We start from the raw sequence: 20,807 nt of genomic DNA on the forward strand, positions 1-20,807 counted from the left end.
CCAAGGCTCAAATGAGCAACAAAAGCAATAAAGCTGGGCAGCATCTCTGGTGGAAAAGGTAAAACCTCTAAGGAAAATCTAACTTTCAGATTCACAAGAAAAACCGACAGCATTCCTAGTAGAAAAGTAAAAGTCTCTGCCTCACCCCCAGAATAAGGCTTCTTATATATGTTTCCTGCATAGATCATTACCTAAAGGCACAGATTCAGCATGGCATGACTGAAAATAACCAACACTGAGTAAATCAGAGGTTGTAATGTCACAGTATTACTCCTAACACTATCCCATTTCTAAGTAGTTTTAGAGCAGCCTCAGCAACAAATCGTCATAGGAAGTTCAGCGAAAATGTGACATTTATAAACAATGGGCTATGCACCAGTACATGAGCACTAACCGAGCAGCAGAATTACAGTGGAAAAGACCTTGGGACGTTTGTAACTTCCAAATCTCAGGAAAGATCATTCACAATACATGCACATTTTGGAAAAAAACACTATGATATCATTCTGTTTCTTGTTTTGATAAGCCTATGGGGAGAGATGAAGTGCAAAGAGACCTGATGGGAGGGTGAATGCAGGAGCGAAGAATAAGAGCGGAACAGCATCCACTTAACCAATATGGCAATTTCATTGAAGCACGTTAATAAGCACACTAATAAACCATAATAATATAACTGCTTACATATTATTTCAATGTTTACGTATATAACTTCATAAAAATCATTATTACTCAATGTTACTTGCAGCGTGAAAAATATAAACCCTACAAAATAACTCCCATAACGTTCAGTTTCACAGCTAACAGTGTTTCCATTTCAAGTAATGTATCCCTTTCCCTCATTACAAGGTGCAGAAAATCGGAATATGTGATGTTTGCCCACACAAATTGTGCAATTTTAATAACTGGTCAAATTGTGCTGGTAAACACCAGCAGGCTATGCTATTACTGCCAGGTTTATTTATTTTTTTAATAAGTTTGGTGCCTCTTTTAACATATGTGAGGGAGTTAAATTGATGGCCTCAGTATACCAAATTTTAGTGTGCGTGTGTGCCTGTATCTATGTGAGATGTCAGTGAAGGAAAGGAAATCAATGTATGAAGCGCCTGAATACCCAGAGGCATCGTCACCAGCCAATCAGAGACTCACCTGAAAAAACACACCAATTACTAATTTAATAGCCACGCTTTTGCCATTTCCTGAAAAGAGAGTGGTCTTAAAATGAAAATGATTACAAATCACAAGGGAGAGAATTCCAGAGAATAACAGTCCGACGGATTCTAAGTATCATAAAGTGCTTCCTGGAAGCTGATCTAAGAGCACTTTGGGGTGTATTCGACTAACATTTTGGACTTAATTTAGTCAAGACCATTCTTGTATAGGGCTTTGTGCACTAGATAAAGAGATTTACACATGGCCTTTTTCCTCATCAATAGCTAATGCAGGTTAATTAAATCCTTAGAAATAGACTGATTTTAAGGTATCTCTAGTAATAGACTTGCTGCTGCATTCAGGACTGAAGCATGTTCAAGGTTATTTGATTCCCAAATAGAGGACATTGCAGTAGTCCAGGTGGGATAAGATTAATGTCGGCACCACAAGAGGTGAGCCTAAATGTTTATTCAGAAAGCTTTTTCCTAATCATCCTAAGAATGTGAGAACAAGTTGAGGTAACTGTGCTAATTTGCTTAGTGAACTACACATCTTATTTAAAGATTTTGAAGAGGGTAATGCAGCTTGTCTGGTTCAGATTCCCCCCTTCAGGCGATCTATGCCTTTATCATTGGATATTTATTTTGATAGTACAATGGATCAACAGCCGTTGGTTGGATCGAGTTGTGGACAAATGCAATGTTTTTGTCCCATACATCTGCTTGATGACTCCATTACCAGTATCCTGATTAATGTTTGCTTTGTCATTCCAATTGCCTGGCAGGGTGCTCTGTGGATTAATTCCATTTTCTGTTATGCTACAGGTCGTGTAGAAGATCCAGGTAGATTTGATAGATTAGGCGGAGGGTTGTCAGAGAGCACTACCCCTGGATCGGATAGAGGTGACACAGTCTTCTATTTCTCACAGCCTCCACCGGTAACCATAAGTAATGCGAGTATGAGGGCCAGTAGTAGAAACAGTGAAAGGGAAATCGATAAGGGAGAAAACACAGACAACAAAACTACCATTTTGGTTCATCATTTATTCTGGGCACTAACACCTGCAGGTCAAATTTGGAATGCAATAAGAAATACTTTAGTAACCTATCATGAACATGCTGCATCAGTTGGTAGCATTTAGAAAGGCATACATTAATTTTATCTCTGTGTAACCAGCTCTCTATGTCCTGAAATGAAATTTACTGTTCCTGAAACTGAACCATAGCATCAACACTTCTCCACTATTGATAGAATCATTACCTTAAGCTTCATAAATATGCACTATTTGATGAAGATAAGCTTAGTTTTTACATCATTCTTGTGTCATTTGAAGAGGAGTTAAAAAGATTATTCTGTGGTTTCTTTTGCTAGCAGTATATAAAGGGGGTCATTATGACCCCGGCTGTCGGTGATAATGTGGTGGCAGTCCCACCACAGACTGGCGGTACATACCGCCACATTATGACAATGGCAAGTTGGCTGAAGCCAACCCGCCAACGTACCACTCCGACCGCCATAAATCTCCAGTCTGGTGGCCACTATTGTACCCCCTCAGGCATTTTGACCCTGCCTACCGCTATGGTTTCAGTGGCATTTGTAACACCATGAAAACCATGGCGGTAGGCCCTATCAGTGACAGGAAATTCCTTCCCTGTCACTGATAGGAGGCCCCCTCCCTCCCAAACACTCCCCAGACCCCCCTTCCACTGCTCCATCCACGCCCCCCTTCCAATTCCCCATCCCCGCAGACACGCACCACGCAGTCCCACACTCACTCACACAGGTATAGGCACATGCATCCATTCATTCATGCACACATCCATACCACATTCACACTGACACGCATTCACATATCCATTGATACACGCATTCTCACACATGCATTCATGCATGCACACAACACTACACACTCATTCGCATTGACGCACAAACTCACACATTCATGCACACACATCCACACACACCCACAACATTCCCCACCCCCTCCCCTGTCGGGGGATGGGACACAGTGTTTCCACCGCCAGCAGCGCCAACCTGCAGAACACCAACAGGCCGTATTATTTTTCATCATATGGATGGCGGTGGTCTACTGGTGTGGCGATGCTGGTGGTAGCAGCGCCACCTTAACGCCGCCCGTCAGTATGGCCACAGCTGGATTTCCACCCTTCTTGTGGCAGAAATCCGGCTGTAGTCATTATTTGGCAGACAACTGTTAGCCGCAGCAACGGTCTTTTGGCGGCCGTCGCCATGGCGATGGGCAGCACTTACCACCATGGTCAAAATGAGGGCCAAAATCTTTTAGCAATGCTCAATATCAAATGTTCAGATGACTTGATTTTCCACAACATCTCTCTGTATTCACAAGCTGTCCTCCAGTAACCTCTCAAAGAAACGATTGTTCTTTGAAAAAGGAAATTCAGACTCTGAGTAGCAAGAAACTAGCTGCAGCAATATTGTAGCACAAGGGCTCCATGAAACTTGAGGAAAGCCATACATGGTGATCCATCTGAAAACATCAGAGTTCAAAGACATCCAGAAAATATCATTGGTTTCTGGGGCGCTGTCATGTAGTGCATTCTCCACATATTCAAAGCCTCACAACAGGCAGCACTGACACTCAGAGAACACCGCCAGCCTTTCTTTTCCTGAAACGGATTTAGTGTTAGTTGGTTTGAAGTATTGTTCTCCACACCTGCCAAATCATCAGTGGTAATCCTCTTTATATGGTTTGTCATAGGAGGCCCTTAGTAGGACTGAGGTGGAACATTATATACTGATTTCCTTCCTTGTAGGAGCTAATCATGGGTCTGTGTTGCTTCTTCTAGTATCTCTGCCCACTTTTGTTCTTTCTCACTCCCAAATAAAAAAAAACATTCTTTACATCTGGAGGTGTGATATGAGCAGAGAATCCTAAAACAACAAGGATTTATGTTCCCAGAAGTTAATAGAGAACACCAGGTTGTCTAGACGTACTGTAAAGTTGACATGGTAAGACTGCCATAGGGCACATTTCCCAACATAATGTTCTCACAGAATCATAAACTCTGACTGTCCTCCCATCAAGCAACTTGGAATTTGACTAAGAATCTATTATGTGGGTCCAGTTGGCAATTGTCCTGTCGTTTGGTGAGTGTTGGCTGGATGATTTCTTAGTAGGACTGTTTTTTCCTAACTGTTTGGTAGACTTTCATGTACAAATGTTTGGTAGTGCTTTCACCAGTCCTCTTATAGGAACATTCTGCTGTGGGGTGCCATTTTTGTGCCTTTGGAGAAAGCAGTATCACCAAAGAGACTTTTCTACTGGTCATGGCAGTGGCCTGTGGTCTGACAGAATTATGGTCACTGTGACCTCCCATCCCCTGCTCCAAGTTATTTTTGCAATAAACATTGGTCAAGTCCTAGCCTCATACATCTGTTAAAGAATGGGTTGTTAATTTCTTCTACAGTTGATAGCCTTCAGCAAGTCGTTTGCCTACTCCCATACTTGTTCTCAGGACTGAGTTTTACAAATCCTCAAACAAATAAAGTGAATTCAATTGTGAGCAATCTCTTAATGACTCCCAAAAGGTACATTCCCACCACTGCACATAAAAGATAGCAAACAGGTGGATGTTTGGAGCCAGGCTCCAGTTGGGGAAATTTCTTGAGATCACACTACTTAGCTACGCGGGGACATCAACCAATATGGAATGCTGCTGTACAACCAGTTAAGTATGGAATGGATCTGTCAAAAAATCAGTATGTCCTTATACCAGTCCTAAGGAGACACCAGCAAAGCAATAGAGGGGACCAAAATGCATTGACATTTACAGAAGGAAACCCACCCATTGTACTAAAAAGACCTTACAAAGCCATCTACTGGGTGTATCAAAATAAGGACAAATGTGAGAGGTTTCAGAACATGGAACCAAGAGAAGCAAAAGTAATGATCACTTTTGATATATGAACACAAGGACGCCACATGTAAAATACAAATTTTGTATAAATAGTATAAATTAATGTTAATGTTTGTAATTGAGAGCGACTTTGATAAATTCTTAGTGATTGGAAACATTGACCATGTTCTCTTCTTCTGTCCAATGTTTGTAAAACCCAGCAGCAGTTAGACCTCTGTCTTCCCTTGGTGTTCTGCAGTTTCTAACCAGCACTTCCATTATTTTTAACTGACACTTCACCGCCCGTTGTCTTTGGCCTGAGCAGATTTTTGCACATTATATATTTAACTAGAAGGATGAAAGGCAAAGAGTTTTAATTAGTTTTAGCACATGCTGGGACCTTTGAATTGATTTATGTTCGAAGAGTATTTGTATTATTTTTTGTCAGGTACATATTAGTTCATATTTTGACTGCTATTCCTGATATATTTAATTGTATGTTATTCGTGGCATTCGATTTGTTGCATTATTACTGATAGATTGTCTCATACTTGTGTTTGGGCACGGGGGGGGGCTTTATTTTTTATGACAGCAGCTTTATAGGTTCGATTACACCAGGTTTCTAAGCTCTACTGATAGACTTAGCGCAGTTGGAAGGGATAGCAGACCGTTGTCTAGGTTACTGTCACTAGTCTGTGCTTGATACAAATTCTCTACTGAGCTTCTTTTTCTTTCCTGTCCCCGCTATGCTATGATGCACACTGTTGATATTATGACAATGAATTGTGCAATATTGTGTATTATTTATGTACAGCTTTTAAAGGTTTTTAACCAAAATATCTTACTTTGAGAGAGATAGTATAAATTATATACATAGAAATTAAATTCACATAAAAAAAAACTTTGACAACAATAGAATGTGGTTGACGATTCTTTGTGTAAGAAAATATGATATACCTTATAAGGGGAATGATACTGTAGGGGTGATTGGAATTTTAAGTCCAAATGAATGCTTCTTCCCCCTAGGATGTTGTTGTAAACAATTGTGAATTTATCTCCCAGAGAATACTGTCCGTTGTAAATTGAAGTTCAGACAAGAAGCATTAAAAAAATCAATCAGTAATTTCTAAAGCGTGGCTAATCACCCTTGGGGTCTCGTTTAATATAACCATGGTACAGTGTTTTAACGAACTATATCTTGCCAGTCTGAATTTGTTTTTTGTTATTTTGTTTCAGAATCCAAGTTTCCTTGGCTGTTCTTTGTCATCTTTGGGACGTTTGGTGGTACTGTGGTACTACTGCTGGTATTATTCTCAAAACAAAAGAGGTATTATCAAAAGTTGTGTTTCAACGTTTACTTATGCTCCCAAGTAGGCAAAGCAGTGTCTGATACTGTATGTGTAAACTATGTTTGTAAACATTTTTTCGGTGACATTTTCCAGTATGGCCATAGGAATGGTAAAACTATAGAGAAACCTGGTCTCAATAAAATCGGAGTGTCTTTGAGATGTAAATATTTAAAGATACCACGTCAAACATCCCATTTCACATTGAAGTGCTGATCCCATCTAACAGTGATGCTACTGTTTCACTTCTGCATGAACGCGTGCAGAATGCACAAAACTCTTCGTATAAATATTTAATTTAATATTATGTCGTTTTTATTTTTATTGGACACATTCACCAAAGTCTTGCACCAGAAATTCAAATTGCTAATGGGGATAAATGGAGATGTTCTTTTACGAGAGTGGAAAGACTGTATGGTGGGGGGCAGCATAGATAGAAGGAGGGCGGGAGTTGGAATATTTGTGGATTAGCGATGAAAATGATAAGAAATGAGACTAGCACAAGGAAGATGAGGAGATAACAGATGAATGTAAGAGTACAAAGTCTATGAGTGGGTACCTATTTAAAGGAGGGGGGGGTGAAGAATTATTCATTGCATAACGAGATTGAAATAGAGACCACCAGAGAGAGAAGAGGTTAATGAAGACATAGAAGCCCCAGGAGAGAGACAAAAAAAAGAAGTCAGATTGTGGAATTGAAAATAAAGCAAGAGAGAAGAAGTGAAATGCGGCATTGAAAGATGACAGTAATCAAGAAGAGACGTGATAAGAGTCTTGATATCATAAAAAATGTATATGGTTTATAAAGTTGAAAATGACAGCTAGCTGCAGGGAAAGGAACATGAATAGAGAAGGGATGAGTCAAAAGATTATCCCTCAACTCTTGGCTAACAAGGATAGTGGAATAGAAGTTGCGTTGATGGGGGAAGCGGGGGAATAGAGACGAGTCAACAAACAAAGGAATGAGAGTGTTGTCTGGGTTAAGACGAAGGGTGTGAGATGACATCCAAGACTGTTCACCGATGGTAAACAGCTAGCGTTATTAAGTGAAGAATCATAGTAAGCAGAGCAGACGGGCCTTGTAAAAATGACAAAAAGTTCAAGAGAGGAGATAAGAGAAGCAAGAGGAGCATTGCAGGGGGAATTGTGTGGGCAGTTTGGTTAGTTCTGTATAGGATGGTTAGGCAGTTGAACCAAAATAAACTTACTTGGTAATGTGGTCGCTCAGTGTGTGCTGTGATGTAGCATTAACACTCAGGGAAGCAGAATCTACGGCTAGGAGGAACTGCTCCAGCAGTCCCACCTCAAAGACATCCCTTCAAATTTCCTTGCATATGAAGGGCTTTAGAAAATGGATGGATAGACATTCAGTGCATGAACTGTTCTGACATGTTCAGACTTAGTCATCCGGACATGCTGTTAATGAGGGTACTGATGCACCCAAAACAACGGCTCACTCACCGCCGACCTCAGAGCTCTACCAGGAGTCAGCAAAGTGACCAAGTAACCCCTTCACCAAACTCTAAATTAGGCCCATAATCTGATTTTTGCTTATTTTAATTCACAGTCTAAATGTCCTTAGCAAAATACAGGGCTTTAATCTATTTTTTAGACACTAATTTGAAATTCGCCTGAGATGTAGAAGATCTCCATAAAGATTCTAGCTGTAAAGTACCAAGTGCCTTATATTAATTAACTAACCCTAGCAAGTGTGAAAAATGTCATCCAGAGAATGCTGGGCACGAAAATGCTCTATGGGTGTACACCCTAGCGTGGCGCATTGCGAAACAACAAGTCAGAAACTGAGTCATCAGTTAAATTTGATGTTTAAAAAACGTGCCTAAATACATTACATTGTGTTCGGTCTAGCCATGGATCTAATTTTTTTATGAAGGCTCCCAAACCAATGTCAATGGATGGAAGCCACTTTACATTTATAACTATTAAGATATTTTAATGGTTAATGTATAGAGATTAAAGATTCTTGTGAAGACTCCCAATGTCAAAGAAGCAGCTTTAATTTTTAATGATTCAAAAGTGTTCGATCATTGATCGCAGTGTTCAGAACATACTTCTAGGTAATCACCATTCGTATGTCTCTCAATCTATATTTCACCAATGTACCATTTCTTAACTTTGCACTATTTGTTACTTTGCATTATGTTAATTTGTTAACATTATTATAGCTCTTCAATGCTGCCAATGACTTCTCCAACCCTGTTACTGTATAGTCCAAAATAATGGTGTTATCTGCTTATTGCAAAAATTGCCCAGCCTGAGTGCACGCCTACTTCCCACTGCAGTGGCCATGGGTAAATTGGCAGCATATAAAACACAGCAGGACAAGCACAGAGCTTGTTTGAGTGTTCTGTTTGTTGTGATCTTCTTTAAAATATGACCATTCTCGGACAATTATACCTACAACCGTGTTATCCAATACAATTACTGTATAGACCTCAATAGTGGGATAGGGAACCCCCACCTAATTAACATCAGCTATAACATAGCTCGATTCACTCCATCTAAGCCATACAGTAGTCCATAAAGCAAACACACATATTGTTTTTTTAATTCTCATTAACTCATAAATCAATATTGATAAAGCAACCACATTATTAGTCATATTATTGTCATCTTTGAAGCTAGTTTGCATCGCTCGGATTACATTTTTTGTGTGAGCTCAGGTCTCTAGTTCATTACTTGGCCTCAGCAAAAAGCAAAGAAATCATCATATAATGTAATATTTGACATGGATCACCTTTTGTAATATATTGGATGTAGGGTGGAGCCTTGTCATCAGAGTGGAATAACTTGGGTCTTGAAAAATCACAGCAAGGAGTAATCAGAGTTTAGAACGAAAAATCAAGGTAAGACTTAAAAGGCTTGTTTGTCAGACAATTAACTCCAGGGGCCTCATCTAATCTTGATGACTTAATAATGCTGAAGATTTTACTAACTTGAAGACCGGCAGCATAAGTAATTCACCATTCACCCGTCTTGCCCATATATAATGATTCAATGTATGCACCCAACAGTGCTCATCGATAAAATTACCCAACGCGGTTTCTATTTGAGAATCCAAACTGTTAATAAACCACCAAAACTTGGGCAGCCAGATCTACAAATGTCCCCTCTTTTTAGCCACCCACCCATATGAGCCCTCCTTCTTTCCCAAGCCTCTTGCTTAAAATGTTTCTTTAGGGCATTAACCTCTTCCGATCATGAAAGATCATGAAAGATCGAACTCTCAAGTTCAAATGTTCTTCTAGTCTCTTAATTGTGTATCATACCAATCAGTCTTGATTGCACTGTTGGGGGAATAAATATATTCTGTTGAAACAAGGAGCGATGCCCAGATTTAAGCATAGATTTGGTTATTTCTTCCTATTCAGCATTGTATTCATTTGGTGTCCCGCCCTTTCTAGAACAATTCTTGATCATAGCAAGACACCCATCTGTCTCCATCCATTAAATCAGACCAAGAGGTGCGTTTTAACTGCTGACAGTAATTGGCTTTCTGCAGAGGTGCTTAAAAGTGGGCTGTGGCCCAGGGCCCCTTCTTTCAGCGTCTCCCTGATTGATCATCTTGGTTCTCCACTCAGTCCTGCCCTGATGACCTTAAATGATTCTTAAACATAGATTGTCCTAAATACTATTTTGCTTTAATCCAGTATAGATGATGAATGGGAGCCTATTTCAGACTTTTGCACAGAACTGTTGTGTTTAGGTTTTTCAGCACCATGCAACAACCATAAAAAAGCTTATTTTCTATCAAGCCAGGACCTCACATTTGAGAAATGACAGTAGGTCGCAGTGATTATTTACAATAATAATCATGAGTTGCTCCTATATTGCAATACTGAAAACACGTACCAGTATCCTTGAAAATTAATTGGAAACACATTTAGAATTTGGACCAGTGTGTCTGTGCAGTGTCTGTGACCTGGCCAAAGGCAGCATGAAAAAGTTGACAAGTGTGTAGCTCTCTACCTTAAACGCACTCTCAATTTTTGACATGATTTCAAATGAGATAAAGGGGGGTCATTACGAGTTTGGCAGATTGAAAAGGCCGTCTGCCAAACTCCCGTGGTCAGGTTACCGCCAGTGCGGTCTCCTTCCCGCGGGCCCCATTAAGAATTTCCCGCTGGGTCAGCAGGCGGAAGCAGAGTTTCTGCCTGCCGGCCCAGAGGGAAACAGCCTACAACATTGACGCTGGGTCATAATTGGGCTGGCGGCAATGCTGTACTGCGTATGGTGCGCCCGTACCCATCTCAATCGACGGGGCTGGCCAGGGGGGCTCCTGAGGCACCCTGTACCCCGTCTCCACCAGCCTTCACATGGCGGGGCTACTGCCATGTAATCCCCAGCTGCCCTGGTGGATTAGGACTGCCAGCACCGCCAGACCAACTAAAAGTTGTGATCTGGTGGTGATGGTGGTCGACAGTGGTGCAACTGCCACAGTCGTAATGTGGATGCCGGCCCGCCACATTGGCGTCGGGCCAACCGCCACCACGACCCTGGCGGTCTCAAGATCACCAGGGTCGTAATGATGCCCAAAGCATCTAAATTGTTCTTCTGAAACAATGGTGCAATGAAGTACCACATTGCAAACTTCCTGGAGCTAACCAGTGAGAAATCTACAGTATAGTGAATGCAAATTGATGGAACATAAGAAACCTAATAGGTGTAGCACTTGACCCTTACAGCTTAGTTACCAGTGGAATTCCCCAAGTAAAATAGACATACACAAAGTAAATCTCATCCATCAAACTGTATGTTAAATTAAAGTTAACATTGCCCATGTCGGCCCCAAGAGCATATTAGGAGAAAAGATCAATTTCCAGGCATTGTTTTGTATACATTTTGTTGCAGGATGTAAGTATACATTCAACAGAAGAAGTGAGATAAAACCTTTCCATAGTCCTATCCACTTTAGTTTAAGCATCTAAATATAGTCAATTCCCAAATCAATGGCGTTAATCAACAGTGTATGAAACACAGATGCATAGGATTCCTTCGCTCTTCCCCTACGTTACTGGCACTGCAGTAAGTACAAGACCCTAAGAACAGCAGCAGATTGCAAGACCAAGCTTCTTCTACACAAATTATATTATTATGAAACAAAACGTTATGTGCATCTTCATCCCCAAGGAGTCTTCTAGAACCACCACATTCTGTGAAAACAAAGGGTTTTAATGTTAGTTTCAAACGTATTAATGTATGATTCTTCAATGCTCCCTTTGACTTGCGTCATCTAACTTCAGCGTTGAGATCAACTATCTCCAATTTTCTGCATCACCAGAATCATTAGTGACAATATCCTGAAAAAAATCTCTGCCAGACTTCGAGCTACATTTTATTAGCAATGGATTATTCATGGATTTGAAAAGCATAACACATTGCAAGTCTTTTAGTACTGACTTACAGTTACGTATAAGTAGGATTACTGGTTCTACGGTATTTATTTTTTCGATCTGTTTGTGTCCATATTTATTCTTTGCTCATTCTTTCTGTATTTATCCATTTTTAGTTTGTGTCTACAATATAAATGAAGCTGCAATAGATATTTTCCCGCATTTAACTAACTGATAAATGTTAGAGCCTCATTTGAATGTCCAAAGGTTTCAGCAGTATATGATGCAATCGCATTATCTGAAAACACTTGCATTTTTCAATAGCATAAATGACTGTAGATCTGCACTTAATTTAGCTTAATTAGGAAACCTATTGTCCTTTTTCATCTCCCATACTCAGTCTATACACCTACAAACCTGGCATTCATGATTGACAGTAGAAAAAAATCATCCATAGAAGGCCTATTTTCCAGATTTTTCTGAATTTAAAAATAAATACAGACAGAAAAATGAATAGTTTTCTGTCTGTATTTATCGGTAAAAATCACTAAAAACAGAAAACTGGGAGCTTCACGTATACTATTAGTTCTAGTATCTTGAACTTGGCTCTGGATACCTCACCAAGGGCCCGACGTAGCAAAGTAAAATATTGCGAGTTGCAAATTGCGAGTCATAGCGACTCGCAATTTGCAACTCGCAAAATTTTATGCAGAAAGGTATCTCAGACACCTTCTGCGCCTCGCTATGGGGTCGCAAAGACCCACCTCATGAATATTAATGAGGTGGGTCCCATTTTGCGACCCCATAGCGAGTCCATGCACTCACAGGGATGGTGGCCTGCTGGAGACAGCAGACCTCCATGTCTGTGACTGCTTTTTTAATAAAGCAGTTTTTTTTCTTCTTTTTGCAGCCCGTTTTCCTGGAAGGAAAACGAGTTGCAAAAAGAAAAACTTCTGAAAACATTTGGTTTCGGTTTTTTTCAGAGTAGGCAGTGCTCTGAAAAAACATTTGTTTTGGCATTCACAAAGGGGAAGGGGTCCCATGGGGACCCCTTCCCCTTTGTGAATGAGTTACCACCCACTTCAAGTGGGTGGTAACTGCGAGTTGGTTTGCGACCGCATTCGCGGTCACAAAGCAACTCAGCATGGCGATGGGGTCTTAAATAGGAAGGGAACACCCCTTCCTATTTGCACGACATTTGGGGATGAGCATCACGTTAGGCTGTTTGCTTGGCGCAAACTGCGTTTTTCGCAGTTTGCGACATGCAAACAGCTACCTACATCTGGCCCTAAGTTCAGTCCATAAATATCAAAGCAGTCAATGGTGCATGGAACAGCTCCCCTACCACTACATGTCTATCCCTAACACGCAGTTTCAGGAAGCACACTGCTCATGTTCCTCCATCTTTAAGGAAGATATTCATTCACCTTGGTAAAATGGTACCTCTACTAGGAAAATAGGAAGGTATTCCCAGTACATCCCCACATTATTATAAGTTATACAAGACAGCTTTCATCCTATTTCCACCACCCAAAAGCTTGGGAACGCTGTAAAGTGTGATTTAAAGCAGAATTCTTTTTAACATATACTAAATTGTTTTCATAAGCACAAACACATTTCTCATGAATGTTAATGATCCTCACAGAATGCTCTGAGCAGTGATCCTAGCAGTTTGCTTTGTGTTGATTCAGACACTGTAAATGCATGTCTCGTGAGGGTTTTGAAAATATCTGTCTATAAAAACATAAATTGCAAAACTGGTAGTCAGTCTTTAGCCCGCATCAAGACGGCCTCTCCCTGTATTAAAACCTTGCTGTTTAAGTGGCAGGTTTATGAAAAGTGGCGCTGCACTTAGTATAGCGCCACTTTTCTAGGACACCTTAGCACCCCCTAACGCCAGATGGCACACCATGATGGTAGTTAGGGAACTAACGTCATCATTTTTTATGCTAGTTCGGCCCTTTGCACTATTAGAGTCAACAATGTTGACACTAATCCTGCAAAGCCCACAGAGGCCCATTGTAAACAATGGTGTGGCTTCTTTTAACTTTAACACCTGCTCTGAGAAGGCATTAAAAGTGCCGAAAACAATAACACAAAGAAATTTCTTTATGCCATTTTTTCGGCCCCCCTAATGGGGTAACACCCCCTTTGCACATATTATGCCTGGGACAGGCATAATGTAGTGCCAAGGGTTACAAAGGGGCGCAATGCATGCATTGCTTCACTTTGTAAATTTGGTGTGACAATTTTGGCCTCGTTGGGCCACATTAGCGTAAAACTGATGCTAATGTGGCGCAAGGTGGTGCTAGGAGCTCTTAAATCTGCCCCTAAGTGTTTCTACAGTTTTGGGGCATATGGCAGGGAACCGTGCTGTTTTCTTTGTGCTGATGCCAAGCATGGAAATTCATGTGGCAATGATGGTTTTAAAAATAAATTGTAAAACGGGTAGTCATTCACTATCCCTACCTCAAGACAACTGGAGAGAGGACGCATTTCCTGCATTAAAATCTTCCTGATTAGGTGGTTCTACAGTTTGGTGACACATTGCATAAACTGCCTAGGTAGCTTGTGGTAATTTACACTTTGGAGTTTATTGGCACCATATTGCTTGTCAGTAAGTCTGTGCCTCTCATTTTTGCTGGTGTCAGTACTGCCTTGCACCAGCACAATCAAAATTTGTATTTTGTCTACAAGTATTTTTGCTGCTGACCAATAAATGGCACACCTTGACAGTTTTGCTGATTTATCACATGTGCAAGAAAATTAATACAGGTAAGGTTGTAGTTTTTATGAACAAAAGTAGCATTTTGTAAAGGGAGAAAACAAGCCACAAGGAAATATTTCCTTAATAATATCCATTATTCATTATAATTGATTATTATTATAATATTAATAAGGGACATGAGAAAACATGAAGACATTGTACAGTCCTAAAAAAGCTATTTCAACACATGGCTGTCAATTTTATCTGTGACATTTGTGCCCCACGTGACAACTCCCTGCCTCTTGTCATCAGCACTAGCCCTCCCTCTCCCTCAAATTCTTGCTAAATCTGCCAATGTTCAGGTCCAGTCCATGAAGGAGGCAATAGAACTCACTCCCTTCCCTATTTCACTCAGTGACAAAGACCTCACACTAATCAGCATTGAATACTTCTATGTCTGATGAGGGTTGATATGCCACTATTGAAATGTGCATATGCTATTTAATATTGAATTATGTAATAATGAGCATTCTTAGCATTCTGATTATATTTTGAATTGTATTTTGTACTTGTAGCATTACCTAGACCAAACAAATTGAACCACACATCTGAAAGCATAGGCTATGTAAACAATTTATCAACAGGACATTTTAACTATGTTAGTATAGTTGTGATGAGGGTTGCCAAGATGCACCTTCGATGAGTATAGAGTGGGGATTCCATACACGCTGACATTCTTATGTACTGAATGGAACTGAAGGCTCTAGTTTCCACAGTTGCCTGCTATCTTGTCTACCATATTCACAGTATATACATACTTATAGACTGTAAGTAGGGCAGATGGGCCCTAGTGCTTAAACTATGGAAGGACGACAGAAGGGAATATAGCAGTGCTTTGAATAGGATTTTTAAAGAGAGTCTTTGCAAATTGCAAAATTGGTCAATGTCAGGATGCACTGACCTTGTGGGCAGAACCAATGAGAGTGATGCTCTCTTCCCTCTCTCCCCACCTCTGCCAATGACCACATACACAGGGATATGAAGGCCAGTGGCAGAAAACAAGTGAATTCGATCACAGAGACACCAGGCTTAGCCACTCTGACTTGTCACGTCTGCTGGTCAATGAGGTATGGAGGTTTTAGTGGGTATCTAAAGAGTTATCTTTATCAAATTACCTTGAAAATTCTGCCCTTACCCGTAATAGTCGATGGCTATAAATTAACAATATCTCTGTGTAGCCAACTCTCTGTAGTTTGATTTGGTACTTTTAATTCTAGAAACTAAGACATACAAAGAAAGAGTACCTTATTTATATATTCAGTGCCACTTCTTCCTATGAATAGAATAACTACATTAAGCTTCCTTTTTATGCACACTCTGTGGAAGATGAGTTATGTTTTTTACGTGACTATTCTAGCACTGCAAGGCAATTAACAAACATTAATATTCTGCTATTCATTATCCAAGAATTTCATGTAACCATTTATACATATTGTTAGACCTGAAAGCCTTAGGGTGGTCACCCTCAACTTTTTGCCTACCTCCCTCCACTTTTTGACACTGTTTTTGCTGGTTTTAGGTCTGCACACTTTACCACTGCTAACAAGTGCTAAAGTGCATATGCCCTCTCCTTTTAAACATGGTGACATTGGCTCATACCCAATTGGCTTATTTAATTTACTTATAAGACCCTAGTAAAGTGTACTACACGTGCCCATGGCCTGTAGATTAAATGCTACTAGTGGGCCTTAAGCAATGATTGTGCCACCCACACAAGAAGCTCCTTAACCATGTCTCAGGCCTGCTATTGCGAGGCCTGTGTGTGCAGTTTCACTGACAATTCGACTTGGCATTTAAAAGGACTTGCCAAGCCTTAAGCTCCCCTTTCTCTACATATAAGTCACCCCTAGGGTAGGCCCTAGGTAACCCATAGAGCAGGGTGCTATGTAAGTAAAAGGCAGGTCATATACCGGTGTAGTTTATATGCCCTGGTAGTGTAAAACTGCTAAATTCGTTTTTCACTGCTATGAGGCCTGCTCCTTTCATAGACTAACATGAGGGCTACCCTCATATACTGAGTGGTATTGGGTGGTAGATTCTGACCTGAAAGGAGTAACAGGGTCCTACTTAGTATGGCCAGAATGGTAATACAAAATCCTGCCGACCGTTGAGGTTGGATTTAATATTGCTATTTTAGAAATGCCACTCTTAGAAAGTGAGCATTTCTCGGCACTTAAATCCTTCTGTGACTTATAATCCACGTCTGTCTGAGTTAGTTGACAGCTCCCTTGTGCATTTCATTCAGACAACCCCCAAACACAGGATGCTCAGTCACTCCTGCACACATCTGCATACCGAATGGGTCTTCCTGGGCTGTGAGGGTGGAGGGCCTGACACTTACATGTTAAAGGAAAGTGGCCTGCCCTCACACAATGGACTTCCAAACCCCCTTCTGGGACCCTGGCAGACAGGATGGAACTGAAAGTGGAACATGTGCACTTCTAAGTCACTCTTGGATGTCTCCCCCACTTCAAAGGCACATTTGGGTATTTAAGCCGGGTCTCCGACCCTACCAACTGAGACACTTCTTGACAAGATTCCTTCTGAGAAAGGAACTCTGAACCAGAACCTGCAGCCTGCTAAGAGAAGCCGCCTGGCTGCCCAAAGGACTCACCTGTCTACAAAGGACTGCTGCCTTGCTGTGGCCCTGCTGCCTTGCTGCCTTCTGGTTCTGCTGAGATGTGCTCTCCAAGGGCTTGGATTGAGCTTTTCTCTTTTTTTCTGAAGTCTCAGGGCCAAAAAGACTTCACCTCCACAAAGAACTCCTTGTGCGACGAAAATCGGCGCAAAGCCTGTCGGAATCAACGCACAGCCTGCACCGTGGTGAGAAAATGATGCGACGCTAAACCGGAATGACGCCTGGCTCCTGAGTGGAGATCGACACAGCGCCAGCATTGTGACCAGAACTTAGACGCGTGGCCCACTGGATCTACGCATTGCTGAGCCGGAACAACGCAGCCTGACGTGCGACAGATATTTCCCCACATCGCCCACCGGATCGATGCAGCTCCTGTGACTTCGTCCTGCACCCCAGGATTTCTCTGCATTGTCCCCATGGCGTCAAAATACCCCGCCACCCAAAGAGGATCCAAGCCTGCTGGCCAGAAATCAACACAAAGCCCCTGCTGTGTGGAAAAGCACTGACACGTCGTTCGTGTGCACCCGTAGAAACCGACACACACCTCCCCGTTATCCACGCATCTCCTCCTCTGCAGCCCCTTGCGGATAATTTAGACGCAAATCAGGTACTTTGTGCCTACAAGAGACACTTATTGCTTTTTAAGAACTAAAACTTCTATTTATCATTACAAAGTAATATTTCAACTTGTACTTATTGCATCTTGATCGTTTTTGACCTTATTTCAATCAGATAAATATTCTATATTTTCCTAAACCTGTGTAGGTATTTTTGTGGTATTTATAGTGGATTATTGCATGATTTATTGCACAAATACTTTACACATTGTCTTCTGAGTTAAGCCTGACTGCTCAGTGCCAAGCTACCAGAGGGTGGGCATAGGATAATTTGGATTGCATGTGACTTACCCTGACTAGGGAGAGGGTCCTTTATTAGACAGGGGGTAACCTGACTGCCAACCAAAGACCCCATTTCTAACACATATTTATTCTCAGCTTGAGCAAAGAGTGATGGCTTAAGAATCATTCCTGTTGCAACAGTGGATAGCAAAAAGCAATACACCCACAGTCTTAGATGAGTTCATATAATATGTTCAAATAATTTTGAAGTTTATTCCCGCCACACAGTACAGCATTCAAAACTAGTTCTCTGTCTTCCTAATACCCTTCAATACAATCCAAAGGAAGCAACTGACCTTTAAAATAGTAAATACATGTTCCATGGTCGTGTTGGGCAGTATCACGGTTGCCTAGCAAAGAAGCTGTGCCTCCCGAGAGAATATATTCGCAATTAGCCAATATGGCAGCTGCTTCTCCAAACTGTATGAGAGTTCATGGTCAGCTGGGAATTGTAATTCGTTGCTGGAGCTCTTTAAATTGTGTACATAAAGTCCAGTACAGGTAGCAGAAATGCTCCACTTAGCACTTGTGAGTTTGTATTATTGTTTGCCAGATTCTAAGAAGTAAGATATACCTCCATAGTGAACTTCTATTAAGGCATGAAATAAATTGATATTTTTGTTACCCCAGTCAATGTAAAATGTTCCAGTAGTATATCATTAGAGAAAAGCATAGTGTTTTCATTAAAGTGTGTTAAAAGATGTTAAACTAAATTAGCCCTTTTTTGGTGCAGAACACCTTAAGTAGATACAGCAGCTAGAGAAATGTATACTGGAATGTTGCTATTAATTTGCTGCTTTCATGTATTACCCATGCTTTCATGAGCTGCTTCAAAGCACTTGTGTGAATGAGGGCAGAGTTACAGGATGTTGGGGCAAATAGTGTAGCATATTCAAAGATCATACATTCTTGGAAGGACAGCTGCTTCAGGTACTGTAATCTTTGGAGAGGCCCAGAGGCCTTTTTGAAATGATGAGGTTTCAGGGCTTTCAATAATTTAAACGTAAGTTTCAAGATGAAGGGGTAGAGGGAAAGAGAAAGCAAAGAAGACTACATATAATTAACATTGACCTGTTTGTGTGTAAAATGTAGACTCTTTGGGTGGGCAGGTAGAAAATGAGGGGACTTTTAGCCGTGGCTGGATGAAGTAGAGGAGACCATTGTTGTAGACTTGGAGTATGCTAGCGACTTAAAAATGGTGTGCTTTTGCTATTTTGGATTATACATTTCCTAGGTCAAGAGTTGCAAGTCGGTGCAGATTATGTTGATGTGGATTTTCAGGGTATCAGTTTTCTATATAGACCTTTTGTTTTTTGGGCTTTCAGTCCTATTATTGGGCTTGACATGTAAGGAGCCACATTGCTTAAAATGTGGTGACTGGCTATATGATCTGGGCGTCAATCCTCCTTTTTGATTTTGGATCCTAGTATCTTAAACATGGTGCTGGAGATTATTGATTCACATTGGATGGTTACAAGATTTTTAATGAGGGGGAGGTCACTTTTAGATGTAGCATTGAACACCAGTTGTTGTTCAGTAGTTTTGCTTGTTGGTAACCTACACATCGAATTTATATTTAATTGTAGTAAAAGAGGCTCTAGTCTCTGTTGGTGTGCTAGAGAGTTGGCTGTACATTTTAAAGTGTACAGTTATTATGGGAGATTATTTTAAGAGATAACAAAGTGGTTTGAATAAACCACTAAGATAGATGAATAGGAAGAACAGAAATAAAAGTGAACATTCATGTTAAAATCTAGAATTTGAAGGATGCATGCCTTTTCTTTATCAACTCCTCCAAAGGTATCTTTCTGAGTTTTCTGTAGGTCTTCTTCAGACCTCGCTCAAGGGCTGAGCCAGAGTTTTACTGGCAACAGGATGTCAATCTTAAGGTTCAGTGAGTTAAAAAAAATGGTGTTTTTAATTACTGCGGGTATGGTTGTAAGTTTGATATGGGTCTGTAATTTCTGGTGATGGCCATGCCAATAACAGTATTCTTGAGAAGGGGCACTTGCAAATCTGTGCAAGGCTGTGAGTTGTGTAACTGTTGTGGCAATGCTGTCACGCCACTTCCTGAAGATTTTAAAAAGTATGGTATAGCAGGGCAGTCCTATTGAACTCAAAGAATGTCTTTACTGGTAGTTAGAATGACTATGAGTTAAAATATAAGGAATTAATGCATAGCCCCTTCCTTGGCTCAAAACCTTGGGTATGAATACATTGTTAACCAAGAGCAAGAGAACATTTGCATCAACTCCAAAATAATTTTGATCAAGAATCAAAAGCTGAAAAATATTTGATGTAGTTTACCTACAAGACCGGGACCTCTTTAACTAACAAGTGTCTTTTTATGCATGCCAGAGTTAGAAGAATACCGCAAATGTGCGCCTTTTTGTTTAACATAACTTAGTGGAAACATATATGTTTTCACCTGTCCAGTTATCTCCGGCGATCCTACAATAGGGATGCAAAAATCTTAGTGTATCTGGAATGTTTTGTATATTTGGGTTAAATCACTCCCTTTCATGAGTGGACCATATTCGTATACAAAATAAATATTGTCAAATAATGAGGCCAATATATCTGACTGAAAGGAATGTTGGATTAAACAGTCCACCCAATTTAAACGCCAGGAAAGTTTGTGAAAATTTTATCAAATTCATTACCCTATGGAATCTTAAAGATCTTTCTATAGCAACTCTGTAATTCCAAATTATTGTTGCTCTGATCAATATTCCTCCATGGAGAACTGTGTACACTTTTTCACTATTGGCCATTTCCA

The 20,807-nt window shown here is 40.6% G+C and overlaps 1 protein-coding gene across 4 annotated transcripts in view; it reads left to right on the forward strand.

Annotated features, from left to right (window-relative positions):
- Positions 1–20,807, forward strand: part of GHR (growth hormone receptor) — an 820,074-nt gene that overhangs the window by 781,466 nt on the left and 17,801 nt on the right. For all 4 annotated transcript variants that reach the window (XM_069221472.1, XM_069221475.1, XM_069221483.1 and 1 more), the window contains one exon: positions 6,261–6,351. In XM_069221472.1, coding sequence (XP_069077573.1) covers positions 6,261–6,351 — 91 coding nt within the window. The remainder of the gene's footprint in view (positions 1–6,260; positions 6,352–20,807) is intronic.

This window comes from Pleurodeles waltl, chromosome 1_1 (assembly GCF_031143425.1).
Source record: "Pleurodeles waltl isolate 20211129_DDA chromosome 1_1, aPleWal1.hap1.20221129, whole genome shotgun sequence".
NCBI lineage: Eukaryota > Metazoa > Chordata > Amphibia > Caudata > Salamandridae > Pleurodeles > Pleurodeles waltl.